Source organism: Protopterus annectens, chromosome 12.part0 (assembly GCF_019279795.1).
Source record: "Protopterus annectens isolate FY-2018-M chromosome 12.part0, PAN1.0, whole genome shotgun sequence".
In the NCBI taxonomy this organism is placed as follows: domain Eukaryota; kingdom Metazoa; phylum Chordata; order Ceratodontiformes; family Protopteridae; genus Protopterus; species Protopterus annectens.
The window spans coordinates 1,361,310,709-1,361,333,208 of record NC_056746.1 but is presented as its reverse complement, the minus strand read 5'-3'; the positions used below and the strand labels follow the sequence as shown (position 1 = coordinate 1,361,333,208).

Below are 22,500 nucleotides of genomic sequence, written 5' to 3'. Positions count from 1 at the left end.
TCCTTAGATAATACCTGCCTAATATATCTGAGTACAAAAAGAACCAGCAACCAATACTGCTCTTTTATGATCAGTCATCTGTATAAAGACTTGTACCTACAGACTCAATGGTTTCATGAAGTTACAGTGGCCAAAATTAGCATGTTGTCATCAACTATGATTTGATTTAGTCCTAAACCTGCTGATGAACCAGTGAAGGAAATTTCAGGTGATTTATTTCTAAGCAAGAGAAGCTTTTAGAGGACACTATGAATATATGACAAGAACTGAAATGAGAACTGATCATGCACAGAAACAAAAGGAAAACTTCCTAATGTTACCTGAAAGAATTTGGACTGTTCACACCTTAAAATCATTTAGGGGCTTTCCTAGTGTGACTCATGTGGTGGAGGGGCAACTTTAACATTACAGATGTGCTCATTACTAATAGCAAATATTATACTCATGGGGGCTAGATACTAAATACCCTCCTAGAACTTGTGACGATGCTACAATTACCGCACAACTGTCACTGTCAATAAACATAACTGCAGGGCACACGGTCAGAATTTGACAGAATATACAGTCATAAATGCTTAAGTACAGGAAGGAATGAATTTCAGACTAATAAACAGTCATTTCAAATGACTTGCTGTTGAACTGGTGTACAGATGGACAATAAGGAAAGGAAATGAAAGCTGTAAAAGGGGGTTACAATTACGGGTAAGATAGTAACTTTTAATCCAATAATTGTAAAGATTGGTAAAGAGAAAATAAGAGATTTCAATAAAATAAGGATACAAGCTGTTGAAAAAGACTAATCATGAAAATGTAATACTTCACTTACAGATTCCATTGTACAAATGAATACAGTATCAGAGCTTAAGCTAGCACAAAAGGTAAACAACAATGCATTTATTTAACTGTACTAGAGTAAATATATAAAGAAAACAGCATGTAAATAAAAAGAACAAATGAATTAAATGCAATTCCACAAACTAGTGGATGTCATTTATTTACTTTACATTAGACAAACCTCTGCAAATCTAAGATAATTAACAATAAAAAAGAATAACTGATGCACAACAAACAGACACAATTAGAAGCTCCAAGTTCAGAGCATCTAATATATGAAAAGCTTTAGAAACAAGGCTTGATCCCTAACGAAATTACAGCTCGTCTTGTCACACAACACTGGATCACAGGCTGAACTGTCAGCACTGCTGTTCATGCATTTCATTTCAGCACAACTGATTAGCCATGCTGGCTATCAATGAAAAAAAATGCTTATATGGACTTCAACCCCACAATACTCCATGCAGGGAAAACATTTTGTGCATGCTGCTTTAAGATAAGTAAGGGCTTCACATAAGAGGATTGTTAAAAAAGGTTAAGAAAGATGTATCTTTAACTTTATTTACTGTACAAATCAGAACCATAGGTACCTTATTTGGAGCGGACACCCATGCATTTGTGTCCCCCCTCAACTTTGACATTAGGAACACACAAAAAAAAAACTCTCTTGCTTTGAGAAACTCAATTTACCACAACAGAACATGTCAATGATTTCAGCATTCAGTGCTTCAGCCATAACCACAAATGCAGTACTGGTGATAATTTCCGAGTGCTTCAGCCAGAACCACAAATGCAGTACTGGTGATAATTTCCGAGTGCTTCAGCCAGAACCACAAATGCAGTACTGGTGATAATTTCCGAGTGCTTCAGCCAGAACCACAAATGCAGTACTGGTGATAATTTCCGAGTGCTTCAGCCAGAACCACAAATGCAGTACTGGTGATAATTTCCGAGTGCTTCAGCCAGAACCACAAATGCAGTACTGGTGATAATTTCTGAGTGCTTCAGCCAGAACCACAAATGCAGTACTGGTGATAATTTCTGAGTGCTTCAGCCAGAACCACAAACACAGTACTGTGGCATTCAGTTCTGAGTGCTTCAGCCAGAACCACAAATGCAGTACTGGTGATAATTTCTGAGTGCTTCAGCCAGAACCACAAATGCAGTACTGGTAAAAATTTCTGAGTGCTTCAGCCAGAACCACAAACGCAGTACTGTGGCATTCAGTTCTGAGTGCTTCAGCCAGAACCACAAATGCAGTACTGTGGCATTCAGTTCTGAGTGCTTCAGCCATAACCACAAACGCATTACTGTGGCATTCAGTTCTGAGTGCTTCAGCCAGAACCACAAACGCAGTACTGTGGCATTCAGTTCTGAGTGCTTCAGCCATAACCACAAACGCAGTACTGTGGCATTCAGTTCTTTGTGCTTCAGCCAGAACCACAAACGCAGTACTGTAGCATTCAATTCTGAAGCTGGGATATTCTCATCTTTTCAGAGGTGAAATCTTGTTCTGCATTCCTACAGCTTCAACATCTGCGAATCGCGCCCCCTAACAGCTTGCACATAGGTGGGGCAGCTGCCCCCTTCGCCACAACCTAGTCATGGCTGTGGTGAAAATTGAGGACATACCTTATTATGTAATGGAGACCTAAAAAGATGCACTGATTAGGCACTGAGCTACATCAATCCATCTATGTTAAAAGAGGGGCTATACAGCAGTTACCAATGCAAAACTAAATATGAATGGAAAGGACCAGGGTGGAAAACAGGGCAATTATATGTTAGAATGTACTACTATTAAGTGTTAGATTCCAGGTTTGTTTAAGGAAATGCTAAAACAGTACATTTGTTAAAGTCATTGCAAATTATTGGTTGATATCTGGGCCTTGAATTAGGTAACTAATAGGCATGTATGCAACTTCAGCAGAGCACATCACACACAGAATCAGAGCCAGTGAAATACTTTCTGATTGACCAAGGCATAGCAAAGTGCCATTCCAGCCATGGCATGTCCCTTTACTTTAATCCAAGATGACCACTGCAGTGACACTAGGCCTAGTCTCTACTATCATAGGCTTACTTTATATGGACAATAAAACAGAAAATGCTTCCAGCAATTCTAGTACATTATTTCTGAAAAGAACAACCAATGAGCATCATATTTTCTCTAATAAGGTACCCCGGAATGTGTGGTCATTTGTATACCACATGACTGTTTTGGCACCATTTTTAAACAGTATGTTTTGAATTGTTAGATTCTGATGAAGGTCTTGTGTGGATATTAAAAAAGAATGAAAGCGCTAAATAGAATTTGACTACATCTGTGTCTTCTCTGAAGAGCTGGTACTTGTAGAACAGTTTGTTTGGTTTTGTGTTCTTTATTCTATGCCACTTTTGGGATTTTATTGTACCTCAGAATGTATTACTCTTTTACTTCAATTTAATGGGCAGCTTGTGTTACAGTATGTAACCAAATGACATAAAGGATAAGGCCAAATCAGGGACTGTGGGTTTGAGTCCCATCGGGGTGTTCATAGGATCAAAGGAGATTACTAGGCTAATGGCTCTGGGGCCCTTACAAGCCTAGCCAATAGTTTATCTCCAAAAAGAAACCGCAATTAGCACCTGTTGCCCCTGTCAATGAGGGACACAGATGGAACCCCTGGGACAAATTTGTGATTACCCATCCACTCATCAAGGTTGCGCTTGAACAGAGAGTGATGTACTTTGTTTGACATATATATAGGGAGTCTATTCCAGAGACGGGGCAGCCTCTGGGAGACAAACCTGTCTCTCCAGAAGGTTTTGTTAATGTCACATATTAGATTTAAGCCTTTTGATCGGGTAATACTTACGGACATGAAGCATCTCTAGCAGAGCAGGGTCTGAGATTGCCTTGTAGATGAGACACAGATCACCTATGAGCAATCTGTACAATACAGAGTACAGTGATAGTGATTTGAGCCTGTCCACATAGGACAGGTGTTGGAGGCCATGGATTCTCTTTTGCATTTTTGTGGCCTTTCCAGTTGGTGCAGGTGTTTGGAGAGGTACAGACCCAATGGGGCGTTGTACTTAATTATATCTTGAGACAAGTAGAGCTTATGGGGGAGAGCTAGCATGTAATGTGTTAACCTCATACACACAAAGTACAGGGTTTGACTCTCACCTTTAGAAAAATTGGATAGACTTAAAATGGCCCAGAATGGCAGCTAGCCTAGTACTTACCTATGAACTGACATTTCACACACGGCAAGGACCTGGTAAGGTGCTACAACTTTAATAATATCTTCTGGTAGATGCCAGCAGAACATCCCACAAAGAACAGACACAGCCAGGTTACTTTAGTTTGTACTCCATAAAACATCACTTACCACTACAGCTAGGATATCCATAGTAACCAGGTGCACACTGTCCACATGTAGCCCCTGCATAGTTTGGCCGACATCTGCAGTGACCTGCAGGGCTGCAAGTATTGTCCACTGATCCCAGACGGTCACAGGAACAAGCTGCAAGACAGACAGAATGACAGCTTTTTCTTTTATAAGATTAAGATCCAAGTAACTTAAACAGATGGTAAACATACTGAATACAGGGCCCCATTAAAATTACCGACACTTCTATCAGAAAGAAACTCCTGCTTTTGTTGCTAACATCCAGCTATAAAGTACTTTACTTCACATTTTTTGAGTGCCTCTGCATGTTATAAAAAGGCAGGAACAAACATGCATATTGTTTATACAAGGTCCTTTTATGCTTATGTAGACACCAAGCCCACCCAAACTAAACTGCTTATAATATGAATTGAAAATGTTCTTGGAAAGGAGACACTATTATATGGCATCCACACTTGTACTTGCACACTTTGCTACTTCCTAGAACTAGGTTTGCTTACAGTTTCAGTTATATAATCCAATTTCTAGTTACAGTACAAGTTTTGATGTAGGCTCTGTAGCCAGTTCTAAAGATCACAACTGTAATCTCTAATAGGATGAAAATAAAATTATCATTCTCAGTACAAAACATAAACTTTTGAAACTCACTGCCACAAAACTAAAGTGTTTTTTGTTTATCATCCTGCGTCCACTAACTTGGAGGGGGGGCTGTTCTCTCACACATCCATGCACGCTACATATACCGACGAGTTTGCTGTACTTCAGAGTAGGGAGAATACTCTTGGATATGTAGTCTTGGTCTAACTTTACATGTGCTCATATTCACAATTACTGTTTCAACATTCACTCTATCTCAGCCATGGTTCTCTGAATTATAAAAGGCACCCTTTGAAGTCCACTCTTGAGATCATGACCATATTATTTTACCATGGTGTTCCTCCAACTGATGCAGTCTGAAAGGTTTGTGCTCTCAGCAGGGGTACCCTTGTCAAATAAGTCCAACAGGAGATGCCTTGGAGCTTGCAGCGTTTCTCCCCAGGCTGAAATAGGCTCTGTCCTACTTGGACTTTCCCGGTCAAGAAATGTTAAATAAAATAAATAAATAAAAGCCACACAAGAAATGATAATGATCTATAAATTGACCTCCAATGATGCTTCTTTCAAAAAATAAGAGAATCTCGCCTAGAACAGAGATACTGGGAACTAGTCCAGTGGCCATTCCTAAGGATGGTGTTTGTTGGCAAGTGGCTGCTGGTTGGCTAACTTAAAAGAAGATGGAGTCATCCAGAAAAAAGCTGCATTGAGCCTCAGGGTGAGTTGCCAGTCTACAAGGCAAAAAGGGGGCATAGGTGGAATACCAGTCTAGTGGTTGTTAGGAACAGACTGGATTACAGTGGACTAGACCCTGGCAATGGAAACTGGATATTAGGGAAGCAGCCAGACTTTCTGCAGGAGGTTAAGTACTGGCTAGTCACTTCTCTTGACACCCGGCATTGGGTCTGAAACCACATTTCTTGAACTGGAGTGATCTCTCTCCTGCTCAAGAGATGCCCCTTGGACGAGGTCCTAAGTTTGTGTACACATAATCACAAACATCAGTAGAGTGTAGTTAGAGTTTGCAGTTGGAATTATCAGATGAAAAGGCCATTTCAGTGTGACTGCAAGCTGCAAAAAGGTATATTTTTGTTCAACCTTTGTGTAGACTGAAACAGGAGTACTTGACATTATCTAGAGACTTTGTAGATCTGCTGGGAGGTTTCATCACTCACTTGGGGAATGACGGTGATACCTGTAGAGCAGTGCTGGGGAGTAAAGCTGCTGAGCTGAACCTGAAAAATGACTCATTACTAGATTTCAGAATGTCACTAATGAACACAATGTACTAATTATAAGGATGACCATAAATGTACTTGCCACTACAACACCTTGGGCTAAAGGTCATTGACTAATTCTGAACTTATGTCAGTCGGCTCAAGACTATATCTGTTCTGGACACTCAGGTCAAAAAAGAGGAATTGAATGTTGACAGGTGGAGGAACACAATGAGGAACTCCTGCACTCAGACTCTTTTGATGAAGCAGTACAAGAAGAAACTGTTGGGTATGAGTCCATTTCTGTAGATGAGTTAACTGTGGCAATCCATTTCTGTAGATGAGATAACTGTGGCAATTAATTTTGGGTTAACAAGGCTGTGAAGCTGGAAATGCTGAAGTTATTGGGTACTGCTGGGGTGTTTTGGGAAACGCACATTTTCAGTGATTCGTGGAAGAAGATAACAGTTCATACAAATTGGTAAAATGGTAAACTGGGGTAGTGGTCTCTATTTTCAATTAAAGGGAATAGGAGTCCTACAGTTACGTCTGCTTTTAGTACTCTCTCTATGGCTTACTGCATTAGAAGACTTTGAAGCAGGAGTTGGATTAAGTGATTTTGGTCCATAGAGAGATGATGGACACCTGAGAACTTTGGTCTTCTTATGAAATACAGTCTGTTCCTCGGGACTATCCATTTTTCCTGGGTAACGTCTTCCTACTGTTTTACAAAGAGGCCTAAATGGCCACCTATTCTTTGTGTGGAAAGCATCTGAGAAGGATGTTTTTAAAAGGGTGTGGTTTGGGGTTGACTTTGGGATAGGGACTGTAGTTATTTCCCCAATAGGTGTCAGTCCCAAGAGATGCCAGCCTTTCCGTTTTGATCTGTGTGCCATTTTTTCTCATAATGGACTTTGTATTCTTTGCACTACTTTCTTTTTTGTTTTTCTTGCTTATGGTAGTTTTATTACGGTACCAAATAACTTTTACACACTTCAGAAGAGAATAAAAAGCACTTTATTGGATCTTATGACCTTGAGTGTAGTGAGGCATTTTGACTCTGAATGAAAGTCATCAGCCTTCCGTTACTCCTTTTGTTGAGGGCATTTCTCCAAATGGTTCCTTTACTTTTTGTGAGGGAAGGGGGCATCAGTAGCAGATTTGGCTGATACCACAGCAGCCTTAGACAAGGGGTATTAATTTTAATTGATTAAGGTAGCCCCACAGTGATTTTGCCCATTGGTTAATCTTCTGAATAAACCTAGCATAACAAGGACAATTTGTGACTTCATGCTCAGACCTGGAGCAAAAAAAAAAACAACTCTTTTAAAGATATGCATTTAATCCTAAGTAAACTGCAGCAAGAATGAACCAAAGATGGTGCAGATGTGCAATTTTTATATTAACTGTGTCTCGATGCCCATGTGGGAAAGATGTCTGCCTGGTCTTGAAGAGGAAGGGTGCTAAGTGCTGGAAGACAAGCTAGCCATCGGGCCTTCTGCAATTCAATTCTCAAGAGTTATTATTGCAACAGCAAGATGACAGAGGAATTGCAAATTGGCATATCGGTTAAGGTGTTTACCTCATAGACACAAGGTACAGGGTTTGATTCTCACCTTTGGTTACAGTCACATTATTGGCTGGGTGTGTAATAGTTTACAGACTGAATGCCTAGTATTTACTCAGAGTTTGGGTTCATCATAATAGTTAAGGTGTTTACCTCACAGACGCAAGGTAAAGATAAACCCAACTAAGGGAAATTGGCTAGACTTAAAATGTGCTGCAGAGGCAGCAAGCCTTGTACAAACATATGGACCTATGAAATAGAACGAAATATTAGGCACTGCTGCTAACACAGAAAAACAGACCAGTGACAAGAAGGGATGGGGCATGGAGATGTCTGGGCACAGGATGACTATCAATAAGAGAGAGAGGAAATGGAGGAGCTAATTTTAGATCAGAAGGAAGGAAAAATAACTAGCCAAAAACAAGCTAGGGAAGAGGGCAAGGTAAGAATCTAGTTTAAGTGTCTTATCAGCTAAGTTAATGGAAGAGTAAAAAGCTGGTTGATACAGTGCAAAGAGCACCATTCCCCAAAAGCATCAAGGAATGAAGCTGAGAGAAGGGAGGACAGAATAAAGGAGCTGCATAGGAGGAAGAAGTAACACTCATGAGGATCTGAATACTTCATCAGCACAATGGGAGATTCCAAGCTTCAGGGCAGTGAGGAAGTGAAATCCAGGGAGGTTTAGAACCACGAGGAGTTCAGCCACCTGGTGCACACTGGTGCCAAACAAGGACAGAATTCTGAATGTGGTCCTAACTTAAGCAGGATGTGCTATAAAATGTCCAGCAAGTTAGCAGTTAGCTGAATGCAATCATGCCCTACAGCGAGGGAAAAATAACGATACAAACACAAAAAGGATGTTGTGGGATTTTAGGATCGAGTACTCAGGGGTTATAAACAAAACCGATTAGGGCAACTAATAGGGCTGCAACAAGTAGGAAGGAGGGGCTGGGAGGAGGAGTCAAAGTGCAAGGATAATTGTTGTCAGGGCAACGGGAATGTGAATTAAAGGAAAATGGTAAAAAGGAGAAGGAATGCGAACAAGGCCCGTCTTACCTGTCAAGGCAGGTGGGAAGCAAAGCAGCATGGGAACAGGACTAGAACACTGGCAGCATAAAGACAGAGATGGAGGTGGATAGGGAACTGGCAGGCCTTAAGGACGATAAAACATAATGACCAGATGGGTCACCTCATAGAACAGATCATGCCTCCTGAACCTGATCGGCTTCTCTGAGGCAGTCACCAAAGCCGTGGATGAGGGTAAGGTGGTTCACACAGCCTATCTTGACCTTGCCAAAACTTTCAACAACATCCCCCATTCCGGAATTATAGCTAAACTCACGAAACTAGGTATAAATCCCTATGTCACAAGATGGGTTGCCAACTGGCTCACTGACAGAACCCACACTGTAAAAGTTGCCGACTTCAAATCTGACCTCAAAGCAGTGACAAGTGGAGTACCACAGGGTTCCGTCCTGGGACCTCTCCTGTTTGGTATCTAATTCTCTAAAGTACAGGCTAACACAGAAGGCCTCTGGCTAACAAAGTTCACAGATGACTGCAAACTAGGAGCCATAGTCAAGTCCCCCAAATGATGTGGACATCCTACAGAAGGGCCGCGCTGAGACAGATGCTTGGTGTCAGAGCCATGGCCTCAAGCTCAATGCCAAAAAGTGCAGTGTCATCCCCTTTGGTAAAAACTCTGTACCCATTAACTATCACATAGGCAGCAATCTACTTAACACCGAATGTGTCATAAGAGACCTTGGGACCCAGGTGGACAGTAGTCTCTCCTTTGATAGTCACATCACCACAGTAGTTAGGAATTCCTTCTACGTGGCACACATCATAAAAGGGTTCTCATCCAGGAAAAAAGAGGTCATTGTTCCCCTCTACTCAACACTCATTAGACCCATTATAGAGTACAACAACCCTTTTGGAATGTACCTCACAAGACATTTGCAGCAGCTGGAAAGGCCACAGACGTACCTCACAAAGAGGATTACTGGCCTCAAACAAATGCCCTACACTGACCGCCTCAAAAAACTCCAGCTTTACTCCATAGCATATTGCCTACTCCGAGGTGATCTCTGCCTAACATATAAAGCTATGTCAAACCCAGAGCTGTTGGACATGCTACACCTAAAGAAATTCCAATCCCTCCGAGCTACATGCTCTAGGGACGTAAACCTTGTCACCACAATAAACAGGACATGCTGGAGGGATAGATTCCTGTCCCAGAGACTTCCCATACTCTGGAACAGGCTACCCATCTATGTCAAGCAAAGTTCTTCATTAGCACTCCAAGAAAAATCTTGATGAGTGGATGGAAATAGGAAATACACCCTGGGGATCACTTCTGTGTCTCTGCTCGACAGTGGCACAGGAAAATAACTTTCTTGGATGGCGTAAGCCAGGGAACCTTATTGGCTAGGCTTACATAGGCCCTTGGGCCGATAGCCTAGTATCTACCTATGACCCTATGCAGGAATCTGATCAGCTTCAGTGTGCTGACAGACCCAAGATGGAAATTTAAGAGATCATCAATAGATCACTGGGAAGTACAGACGTGTCTGAGGGGTGGAGAAAAGAAAGTGTCATACACCGGTACAAGGGTGGAGGAGGACGAATCCAGGTAACTACAGGTGTGTTACTTAACAGCAGTAGCAGGGGTTGTACTCCTACTGCACTGAGGCACATTCATCTGTGTGGCTTCTGACCGAGTTCTAAATACTGCAGTATGTTTTACTGCAGTTACTTGGACAATGCAGACTGGTGGTGCATTTTCTATGTTTATTTTTACCCTATCTTCACTTAGTGCAACCATGGAGTTGGTAGCTATAATTTAGGGGTGTGGGGAGCTTGCTTTTCTGGAAGAAAAGATTTTTGTGTCCTTTGCTTTTCAGTTCACATTTTTTATTACTGAAAAATCATTAATGTGTAACTCATACTACAAACACAGCCCTCAACCAATCAAGGACAAATGTCACTAGAAACAGGGACAAATCCAGAAATAATCAGGGACATTCAGGGACACTTCTAAAATATCAGTACTATTAATGAGACATTGACAGAATAAGAGAATGTGAATTGATATTTTCCGAAGTAAAAGAAGCCTATAACTCTAATTGTTGCTATTATTTATTAAGGTTAATTCACCATATTTTCTCCAAAACTCACCAGTTTTAGGGTGGATTAAGAAGGAATGAGCTAAAACTGAATGAATGGAAACTGTAGCACAGAAAGTTAGAGAATCCTGAGGAGAGGATTAGACAACAATCTCAAGACAGAAACCAACATGAGTTTATGTCTATAAAAAGATGCTAGTCTAACAAGACTCAGTTTTATGACTGCAGTACAGGTGAACTTGATAGGAGAGTGCCTGTAGATTTTACCAAATTATACTTAACCATGGTCCATGAGTTGGTCCGGCACCGATGGGGACAGGAAAACTGTAACCATCACCAATGGGGACAGGAAAACTGGAAGGGTCAGGGTAAGTAACATGACTGAAGAAAGTACAGTTGGGTACACGTATCATAAATGTAGATGTTCGAGTGTATTCACTGTTGCAGTCATCACATTTGGGTTATCTGCTTGCAGTAGCCCTCAGTCGGCCTTATTAACAAAGTCTTGGGTCCTGCATCAGTTGCTGTCCTTTGTTCCATGACATCAGGTCGTCAGGGGTATAAAACATGCAGCCGAAGCCATTACATCAGTTTTTCTTGCCCCAGATGTCAGGTGCCCCCCTAATGGGAAGCAATTAAATCTATAAATATACAAGGTTATACTTCCAACAAAAAAGCAAAGACACCAAAAAGCTTTTGAGCATAGTAAAGTAGAGTAGAGGTATAGCCAAAAGAAGAAAGGGGGCTAGAGGGAGGGTAACCAGGACTGCAACAGTGAATACACTTGAACATCCACATTTATGGTAAGTGTACACAACTGTACTATGTTCTTCGTGTTTCACTGCTGCAGCCATCACATTTGGGTAGATTCCCAAAGCTAAGGATGGGAGGAGGAATTCAGATAGCATTAGGACCAGCTATAAGGCTCTGCAAGACTGCAGTGGCAAAACCATCTCTGGATTTAGAGAAAATTGGCAGATGGTAATGTTTGGTGAAAGTATGTACTGAACTCCAGGTAGCAGCTTCTAGGATGTCCCTGGTAGGGACGCCTCTGAGAAAGGCTGTAGAAGCAGATGCAGCCCTGGTTGAGTGGGGTCTGATCCCCTGTGGGATAGGTTTTCCATGGTGCTTGTAGGAGAAATGAATGCAATTGGAAATGGTTTGCTTTGAAATAGCCTTCCCCTCTGCCCCTGCAGCAAATGCCACCAGCAGTTGGTCAGATTTAATTTGAGGTTTAGTCCTGTCCAAGTAGAATCTAAGTTGTCTGTGCACATCTAAGGAGTGCAGTATCCGTTCCCCTTTGTTCTGTGGATTAGGAAAGAAGGTTGGTAAATGAATGGACTGATTAAGGGCCACACTGGATACCACCTTGGGCATGAAAGAAAGATTGGTCCTGAGGGACACCCTGTCCGCATGAAAGATGATGAAAGGCTCCACTCCCATGAGGGCTTGTAATTCAAATACCCTTCTTGCTGAAGTGATTGCTAAAAGGAAAGCTGTTTTCCAAGAGAGGAATATTAAATCTGCAGTGGCAGCTGGATTGAAAGGAGGAAGGGTGAGCTTTTCCAATACAAAGTTAAGGTCCAAGGCCGGAGTTGGGGCTCTCCTGGGTGGTCGTAGATTTTTGGCCCCTCTGAGGAACTGCTTAAGCAGTGGATGAGAGAAGAGGGGAGGTTCTGTGTTATAATGAGCTGAAAAGGCTGAGGCATGAATTTTGATGGAGGAGAAAGACAGGCCCTTGTGAAGCATCTCAGTTAAGTATTGTAAAATCTGAGGTAAATTGGGCATTGCTGTGCTCATCCCTTGAGATTGGTTCCAGGCACAGAATATTTTCCATTTTCAGCATACAATTTTCTAGTACTAGGCCTCCTTGCCTCTAAAATGATATCCATCACTGGTTTACTGAGGGATGATAAAGGAGAGATTAGGTAATTAGCCAGGCTGCTAGGTTCAGTGTATGAAGCTGAGGGTGCAGAATCTGATTCTCCTGCTGAGACAATAGGGTAGGAGTCTGAGGCAGGTACCATGGGGCCAACAGTGACACACTGCACAAGAGGGGGTACCAGTGTTGTTGTGGCCAGTCTGGTACAATCAAAATCGTCCTTGGTTTGTCTTGTTTGATCTTTAGTAGTGCTTTGTAGAGCAGATGCAGAGGAGGAAAGGTATAAATAAGAAGTTATGTACCTACCATAACGTTCCATGTTAGTTGTCTCACCAAGCAAAAAACTTTCCCAAAGAAAGAGAAACTTAAAGATGGAAAAAGGACCAGGTCTGAATGGTCTTTAGCATAATAGTTTTCTACAAGGTCTGTCCAGGCCAGGGGAAGAGGGAGGAGGCCAGGAAAGAAAGAAGGGAGAGAAGAAGACAACTAACATGGACAACGTAGGGGTGTAGGTATATCTAATGTTAAGTTGTCAATCTCTTCATTCTCATTCTGCTTGATGGGGGGCCCCCTGCACCCTCTATCTCCTGGGTGGCTCAATGAACAAACTCTTGAGACTGTGTAGAAACAACTGGCTCTGTCCCGGAGGGCAAGTCCAATTTGTAATGGGAAACAAAAGTGAATAGTGTCCAGGAAGTCAAGCCTGAAAAAGAAGTAGAAGAAGCAGCTAAACTCCTGTGCTTGTTAGGTTTTGAGCACAGCTGTTTTCCCCCCTGAGCTGCATAGATTTGATGACCGAAAGAAAGCCATCTGGGACAAAGTCACTTAGAAAAGAAACAGGATTATTTTTTTATATCGATAGGAAACAAAAAGTTGATCTGATTTTCTAAATTTTTTTTCTGTCCAAATAAATAGTTGGTGAGTTGACGGGACGCGCCAAGATAATGTTTTTTTGTTCAGCCCTATCTGAATAGTTAAAAAAAACCGAGATCAATGGATTGATTGAGATTGTTCTTCTGAGCACAACCTTAGGTAAAAAGGATGGATTAGTTCTCAAAGATACTCTGTCTTTGTGAAAGAAGAGCATGAAGTTCAGACACACCCCTGGCAGATGTAATAGCCACACTAAAATAAAGTTTTTCCAGAAAGATATTTTCAGGAACAAGAAACAGCTGGAATCAGTGATCTGGCACTGGGTCCAGATGCCACGGCTGCACCAAAAGGTGATGATGGGAGGAACAAACCAAACTTGTTGAGGCCAGTAAGGGGCAATGAGAATCAATTTGGAGGAGGCATAAAGAAAGGAGTCAAGGGTCCCTGGGCTCCTGGGTCAGAGGAGCTCTCTGGCCTCTGGGATAGAGAGGAAAGAAGAGGCCTGAAAAGCTCTTTTTTTTGGGGAGTAGCAAAAGCAAAAAAAGAACATGGGACTCCATTCCAGAAAAGAAAAATCTCTTCCTTATAGATTGTTTTGAGAGACCACCGTGAGGCATGAGAATAGCTCTGCTGCCCCATGAACATCTCCCCCTGATAATGACCCCCCCCCCCCATCAGGGAGGCATCTGTGGTGACAGTGGCACCTGCCTTGGTGAAACCTGAGACGATGTGATCCACCAAGCAAGATGTATTGGGAGCTGCTATGACCACTGTGTGAACAGCATCCACTGAAGGAGAAGGAACCGGAACAACCGAGAAGGAAGAAGAGTAATGGCCGAGCCATTGAGACCTAATAACTTTAGAACCACCATTCTGGCCTGTTTCTTGCTGGCCAGAAATGATCCTGACATGAGTTTGATGTCTGAAAACTTTTGTTCTGTAAGGGTAGCTGACATCGAATTTTGATAAATTCCGCCCTGAAGATCTATTGAGCACATCCAGTTCTCCTGCAAGAAGGGAAGAGAAGATCAGACTTGACTGATCTTTCTTTCTTTCCTTTTCCTGACAGACTTGTTGAGTGTGTTGAGATCCAATATTGGTTCCCAGTCCCCGCCTTTTGGGAAAAAAACAACCTTGAGTAGATTGGCCTTCTGAATGGCTCTGAATGGTCTGGCTGAATGGCTCTTTTTGCAGTTTTGCAGTATTTCTAACTCTTTCTAACCTCTAATCGGTGGTACAGCACATCTGGGAGGGGAGGGGAAGGGGAAGGACTTTTCCTAGGAATTATGTAACCTCTTTGATATATTACCACTACCTGACTTCTTGAGTGGAGGAGGGGCCAGGCTCTTGGGTACAGGCTAATTTCCCCCGACTGCCTCCTCCAGAGGGGAGGGACCGGGCAACAACACAGGGGATGTTGAAAGGGCTTATCAGGAGAGGGCCCCTGTTTCCCTGGTTCTTCGACCCTCTTCCCTTCCCCTGTCCCTTTGGGATAAGGAAGGGGGGGGTGGAGAAACAGACTCCAACAGCAGAGTCTACGCTGCGCCCACACCTGGTCAAGGTAAGGTTTTCCACCACCTGCCAAAAAAACAAAGCTGACCCATCAGGGGAGGAAGGGATCCTCGCTAGGTAAATCCGGAAACAATCACATAGTCATCCAGGCTTCATTGGCCTAAGAGCTACACACCTGTGCTCATGCTCTACCGCCTCCATCCGCAGCATAAGATATAGCTGCAGCAATTCTTGAGCCCCTGCAGCTGTAGGATCCTGAACTACTTCTCCCAGCCCTTTCTGACATCTCTTTGGAGTCTGGTGAAGTGACATAGGTAATTCAGGTAAACGATAGCAGGCGATCGCAAAGGAAAACATCCTATCCATGGTCATATCGCATTATTGGAGAGGATGGACGGGCATGGACGGATGGTAAAGACGGAAGTTGTTCCTTGGTTGTTCCAGGCCGCCAGCATGGCATCAGGCATCAGGAAGTAATTGTTTGGTGTTTGTCACTAGGGTTAGAAATAGAGTGCCTCCTAGGGAAGGGCTCTACAGAGTCAGGAGCAGAGCTGCAGCTGGCTGCAAGCTAAACCTGCAATAGGGGGGTCGAAGGAGGAGAGAGGAGAGGGAGAGGGAGAGATCGCCTCTAGGTATACTGACTCATCCTCAGAGAGATTGTTTGTGGTTCAGTTTCCTTTGTTTCAGAAGTTCTTGGATGTCTGAGAAGAAGAGACATCCTCAGGGGGGGATCTATCCCTCCCTATCAAAGTCAGTATCCAAATCCCTAAGTGACACCGGGAGTCTACATGCTTCTCTTCTAAGTCCTCTTCCTAGGAGGATCTCCCAAAACATCAGAAATTAACCTGAGGCCGAGGGGAGGATCTCTGGGTCTTGTAGGCAAGAGAAGTGGCAGAGATGTCAACAGGTATCGGAGGGATGGAGGAGCGAGCCACAGACTGACTGCTGATACCAGTGGCCAGTACACTTTTTCATCACCTCAATGCCCCTCCCAGGCAGGTCCGAGAGAACCTGCTCAAGAGCGGGAACCCAGGGGCCACCGAAGGGAAGTCTCCGAGGCAGATGTCGGAGCCGAGCACCAGACTCCACCCCAACTCTGGGGTCTGGTTGAAGGGAGGAACTGAACTGTGTGTGGACAGTCGCCTGCTCGCCTGCTGAGACGTAACACACATTTGGTACAGTACCTGTGACTTAGTAATCTTGACCACCACTCTCTAGGTCATGATCTGACAACCTGGATGACCTGAAGAGATCTCCCATGGCTTCGCTCCAATAGAAGAGCCGAAGCTTTGTGCCATCGGAATCGCAGGAGCCGCATCTCGACTCAGCACGAGTCGGGAGCCGAGGCCGCAGGCTTAGATACAAGTCCTGAGGAAGAAGAGGCCCACACACATAGAAGAAGTGTGACCGCCTGTCAGAGACATCTTCTTGACACAACACACACACACACACAACACAAAATTCAAATTAACAAAAACAAAAGAGGTATTCTATAAAACACCAACACACACACCCTAACAGGGGGGGGGATAGGAAGGAATTACAAAACAAAAAAATTAAAAGAGGAATTTCTGTCGAGGAGGGATTTAATTAAATAAAAACAAAAAATAAAAAAAAAGTTTTTTTTAAAAGGCTTGAAAATCACAAAACAAACAAAACAACTACCAGGAGCTGGTAAAAAGAAGACCCTCCAAGAAGAAAAACAGATCTGGGTACACTTACTTTGCATCATGGGATATGGGGCTGCCCCGCGAGGTGGTAAAAGGAGTCGAGCCAAAGAAGCAGGCCACAGAGTGAGTCGAGCCAGGATCGTTCAACCCATCAAGCAAGAATGAAGGCGAGATTGACAACTTAACATCTGATATTTTTTTCCAGCTGAAGGACAGAGCATCTACTTTCCAAGCTTGTTTGTGAGGAATCCTTGTGCAAAATTTGTCCAATTGATAGTTCTGGGGGGAGGCAAACAGGTCTATATCTGGGCTCCCCATTTGCTTGTCAACATGGTGAAAATCCTTGGTTAAAGCTTCCACTTGTGTGGGTCCATGAGGTTTCTGCTTAGCTCGTCTGCCAGTGTATTTAGTTTTCCTGGCAGGAATTGAGCTTGTAGACACACTTGGTAGCTCAGGGCTGTGTTCCACAATGCCATGACTAGTCTGCATAGGGGTTAAGAATGTGTACCCCCCCCCCCCCGCTTGTTTATGTACCTCATAACAGTGGTGTTGTCTGTCTTTACCATTAATTGTTCTGGAAGAATGTGGTCCTTGAAGGATGTCAGAGCATGCTGTACAGCTAACATTTCTTTTTGATTGATATGCAAGTGCATTTGACTTGGGTTCCATCTGCCCTGAATATACTTCCCTGCCAGGTGAGCCCCCCATGCATAATCTGATGCGTCTGTTGTTAGGGTTTGGGCAGCAGGGGGTGGTGTGAATGGTAGTCCCTTGTTTTGGTGGCAGGCCTCTGCCCACCAAAGAAACTCTAGGCGTAGGCAAGGTATGATAGGAATAATTGCTTCTAGATCCTGAGAATGTTGACACCATAGGCTTTTTAGATACCATTGCAGTTTCCTCATATGCAGTCTTGATCCTGAGAATGTTGACACCATAGGCCTTTTAGATACCATTGTAGTTTCCTCATATGCAGTCTTGCATATGGAATCAGAAGACTGCAGGAGGCCATGAACCCCAAGGCTGGTAGTATTTGCCTTGCAGATAGCAGGGTTTATGTGGCCACTTGTTTGAAGTAGGTTGTCAAATGAATTTGTTTCTCTGGCATGAATACCCTGGGTGCAGTAGATAAGCCCTTAAAGGGAAGTTCAGAGAACTGGTAGTGATTGTAGCCTGCTTTGAAGCGTAGGTATCTTCTGCAAGATTCCCTGATTGGGATGTGCAGGTATGTTTCCTTTAAATGGAGTGTTACCATCCAGGCATCTTTTCCTATCATAGGAAGTAACTGGTGAAGAGACAGCATCTTGAATTTTGGAATCGCCAAAAAGGTGTTGTAGACAGGTCCAGAATAGGATGCCATGAATTGTCTTTTCTGGATACCAGGAAAAGTCTTGAGTAGAAACCTTGTCCCTTTTCCTCTTCTGGTAGTTGGTTTGTTTTAACTGGATTGGTTAATTAGCTAAACCTGAATCTATTTATATGTGTTTTTGAATGTTAACACTTTTTCTGAAGAAGTTTGCATATATTGCAAACGAAAAGCGCTTCATTAAATCTCTTTACACAAGCTTTGTTTGGTTTATCACTTTGACTTCTGCAGTACTTGTTTTTTTGAATTTGAATAGCCTTTATGTTTAACAGAGACAGTATTTGCTTCTGAGCCTCTGCCCACTGATTTGGGGGTAGATCTGGCCAACCTTTTGGCATTGGTAATGTGTAGTAGTGAAATATGTATCCTTGGGAAACTATGTTTAAAATCCATTTGCCCTGGGTAATGAGTTTCCAGTTTTTGGCCAGCAGACCAATCTTTCCCCCTAAAGGAGCATTTAGTTGAGAAGTGCTTGGAAGTTTTAAAATCAAGTCATTGAGACAGTTTTCCATAGGGGGGAGTCTTACTACTCCCATATTTGGAAATGGAAGCCCCCCCACTGCTTAGTCTTGTGCGTATCCTTGGACTAAAGCCTGGGATTTCTGCTGTGTCTAGGTTTGGATTGAGAAGGCTTGGAAGGAACCGGAAAGTACCAATTCTTAAAAGGGCCAATCTTGGAGGCTGAACTTGTAAGAAATCTTTAACAGTTTGCATAGATTTAGCTTCATCTTCTATCTTTTTAAGAACTTCCTCAGCTTTGTTGCCAAACAGGCAGTCCTGATTTAAGGGAGCATCCAACAGTTTAGCTTCAACATGATCAGGCAAAGATTGTTCCTTATCCAAGCATGCCTTCTGAGTAAAGACCCAGTGACAGCAGCCCTGCAAGAGGCCTCTAAAGAATCAAACCCATATTGCAAAGTATGTTTTCCAACCTTTTCAGCAGAATGCATTAAATCCTGTAATTCCTTATTTTCAGCACAGTCAGGAAGCAACATCATTTTCTGTTTAAAGCAATCCAATAATATGTTGTTGACACTAACATATGAAACTGACAGTTTAAGGCCCTAATGGCCAAGGTTGCAGAAGTGTGAACCTTCTTACCCCATCTATCCAGCGCCCTGGAGTAGAGGCCTTAATGCCTTGGGTTTCTGTGAAATAGTCTCTGGATCCACAATAGGATTTTTAAAAAGGAATTTGTGGAATCAGGAACCCTGTAATATCTGTCATGTTTTCTGGGAGCAGGAGGCAAGGAATCAGGGGCCAAACTAGATTCCAAATAGGCATCAACAATGTCTAGTACAGGAGGAATAGCTAAAGGCCTATGCTGAGGAAGGAGTAAGAAATCCCTAAGCCTCTTTTTCGAATCAGAAAAATCCTGGCTTTCCCAGTGGAAATGCTCCCTTAGAGTGTACAAGGTTTCATCAAAAGAAAAATCCTCTGGAGGGGAAGCAGAGGGAATAGAGTCCTCTGCATCAGAATCTTCATAGGTAGATAAGGGTAAATCCAGATCATCAGAAGAATCAGAAAATCAGAATCCTGGTCAGAAGATTCATAAACAACTTCAGTCCTAGGTCTCTTAGAGGAGGGTGGTTGGCTTCCCATGATTAAAGTTATAAGATCTTCAGCCATTCTTATCATTTGTTTTTTACACATAGAGGCCTGAGCATGCGGCCTGGGCATCTGTTTTCTACGCATGGTTCGAGGTTTAGGCCTTAAAGAAGAAGAAGGCATCAGTTTAATATGCAAGTCCGTAGGCCTAAATAGACCCTCAGAAGCCGGTGCCTGCGCAGCCACTCCGGACCTATCCAAAGTAGAGACATACGCAGGTTCCACAGTTGAAGCATCTCGTGGCATACTGGACTCCGAATGGGTCTCAGTAGAGGCCTGCAAATCAGAAGTAGCGGGTATCAGGGGCTGCGAAAGCACCTCACTGAGTACCGGCAAACTGGCGACTGGCTTAGGAGAAGCATCATCGGCAGCTTTGGACCTAGACGGCCTGTCTCTGTCTTTATCTTTGCGTTTTTTCAGAATTCCGGTAGTCGGATGGCTTACCAATGACATTTTTGGATAATTGAACCGAGAACTGAAATATTTAGAGGCGAAAATATACCGACGACAGATAGTGCATTGATTAAATAAAGCACAAAACCAACAGCAAGGTACGTTGTGGTCAGGGCCTAGGCTAGGAATACAGTACGAATGAAAATCTTTGTGAGGTATTTGCTTTCCACAAGAAATGCAATTATTAACTTTTACTGACATCGGTAAGGAGCAAGAAAATGTTTCCCCAATGGGGTACATAGCTTTAGTTGAAGACTTTGGTTCTGAAACTCGAAAATGAAAATTTCAGGAGTTGGCCGACCGGCACTTGCGAACTGCTTCTGCTTTGGGCACCGCATGGCAAGAAAGACTGATGTAATGGCTTTGGCTGCATGTTTTATACCCCTGACGACCTGACATCATGGAAGAAGGGACAACAACCGACGCAGGACCCAAGACTTTGTTAATCAGGCCGACTGAGGGCTACTGCAAGCAGATAACCCAAATGTGATGACTGCAACAGTGAAACATGAAGAACATCTGGATTGCTACATAGACATAGATAGTTCTGGTGAGTGGGATGTCAGGGACAAGGAAATGATTAGAGAAGTTCCACAGGGGTCCCTACTAGGATAGGTATCCTTCAGTGTGTTTGTCTCAGATGTATCTTAGGTTACCAAAATAAGGATCAGCCTCTTTATGGATTACATGGAGGGAGGAACAGCAGTAGACAGTGGTGGGGGGGTGGGGACTCTAAGGAAGGACTTGGAAAAGATGAAGTGGGCAGAAAAGTGACAGGTGAAGACACCTAAAGAAAATGCAAGGCACTGCAAAACAACCTCAGGATGGCAACAAGGTAGGACAAAGATGTAGGGGAATGGTCATACCTGCAGTGGGTCAGTACAAGCAGGCAGTGGCACCAGCAAGCACAATCCTATGGCACATCTTCAGGAGGTCAGGGTCAGACCACACCATGAGTAATGTGTACAGTTTTGGAGACCATATAAGGAAAGGGACATCAAGATGCCAGGAGTCCAGAGGAAAGCTACCAGAAAGGTTGGTGGGATGTCATGATAATGACACAATCACAGACCAGAGAAGCAAAAACTTTTGTCATATAGACTGGCAGATAGTGGGAGGAGACTTAATATTGATGCAAAAGACCACAATAAGGGAGATCTGAAGAGGTCTCCTAACTATTAAGAACAAAGTAGCGAGAAAGGGGAACAGGTAGCAGAGTGCAATAACCATTCCCATGATTACCAAAAGCATTTTTTCACAGACAAGAGTTACTGCCTTCTGCTGTCAAGCTAATGTAATAATGATGATGGCAACATTATACTAGATAAGACCTGCTGGGTGGTGTTTACAGGGCAGACCTAGAGCATGCTGGAGGGATTAATTCACTCAGCTTGCTAGGGAATGTTAATGGAAATTGCAGGTTGAGCTGTAGACTGTTGATTAGGATGGGAAAGTCTAGTAAACCTGGCTCAGCTTGTTATGTCTGCAGCACTTACAGAGCAGACCCAGGACATGCTGGACAGATTAATTCATTCAGCTTGCCAGGGAATGTTAATGGATCCTGCAGGTTGAGCTGTAGACTGTTGATGAGTATGAGAAAGTCTGGCAAGTCCTGCTCAGCTTGTTATGTCTGCAGCCCTTATTAGGATAATTATTTTTGAAAATGGATACATAAATGGATGGATGGATGGAGTGAGGGACAGACAGACAGGTGAATCATTTCTAAGACATTCACACTGCTATATCATATCTTTGCAAATAATGTTTCCACTTACTAGAAAACAATGCATCTTTCTGTAAATTACACTTGGGTGCAGAAATATATATACACACACACACACACACACACACACACACACACACACACACACACACTTGTGCATCTAAAACTGTATCACATGGGTTGACAAACATACCATAAAAGACGACATGTCCACTTAGTCTGCAGTAAAAACACAAACCTTTCAATCAGCACTTACCCACATTTTAGCACTAGGAGCTACCAACCAGTTAATGATTTTTTTTTTTACCTTGGCAGCTGGGGTAGGAATGAAAACCTGCCCTGCACTGGTCACAACGAGGTCCATCAAACTCGGGGCGACATAGGCACCTTCCAGCTGCATCACAGCGCTCAGGAAATGTTCCCACCACACTACAACTGCACACTAAAACAAAAGATGTCAACTACACATTAGTACACAGCAAAACTCCCAGTACAAAACTCTCTTGCTCATCACACATTTGACAATCCCACATCTCAAATGTAGGATTCTAAATTCCCACTGTTAACATCCTACTTCTGACAAATGAGTTTTCATTGCATGTGGGGGTTGGCATAATGGTTAAAGTATTTATCTTACAAACACAAAGTGCAGGGTTTTATTCTCAAATGGGGTAATTG

At 43.0% G+C, this 22,500-nt stretch overlaps 1 protein-coding gene across 1 annotated transcript in view; it reads right to left on the bottom strand.

Annotated features, from left to right (window-relative positions):
* LAMA5 (laminin subunit alpha 5) overlaps positions 1-22,500 on the bottom strand; it is a 1,615,491-nt gene that overhangs the window by 911,861 nt on the left and 681,130 nt on the right. The window contains exons 14-15 of the mRNA XM_044090412.1: positions 22,130-22,264; positions 4,212-4,346 (exon numbers count right to left, since the gene is read on the bottom strand). Of these exons, the coding sequence (XP_043946347.1) occupies positions 4,212-4,346; positions 22,130-22,264 (270 nt within the window). The remainder of the gene's footprint in view (positions 1-4,211; positions 4,347-22,129; positions 22,265-22,500) is intronic.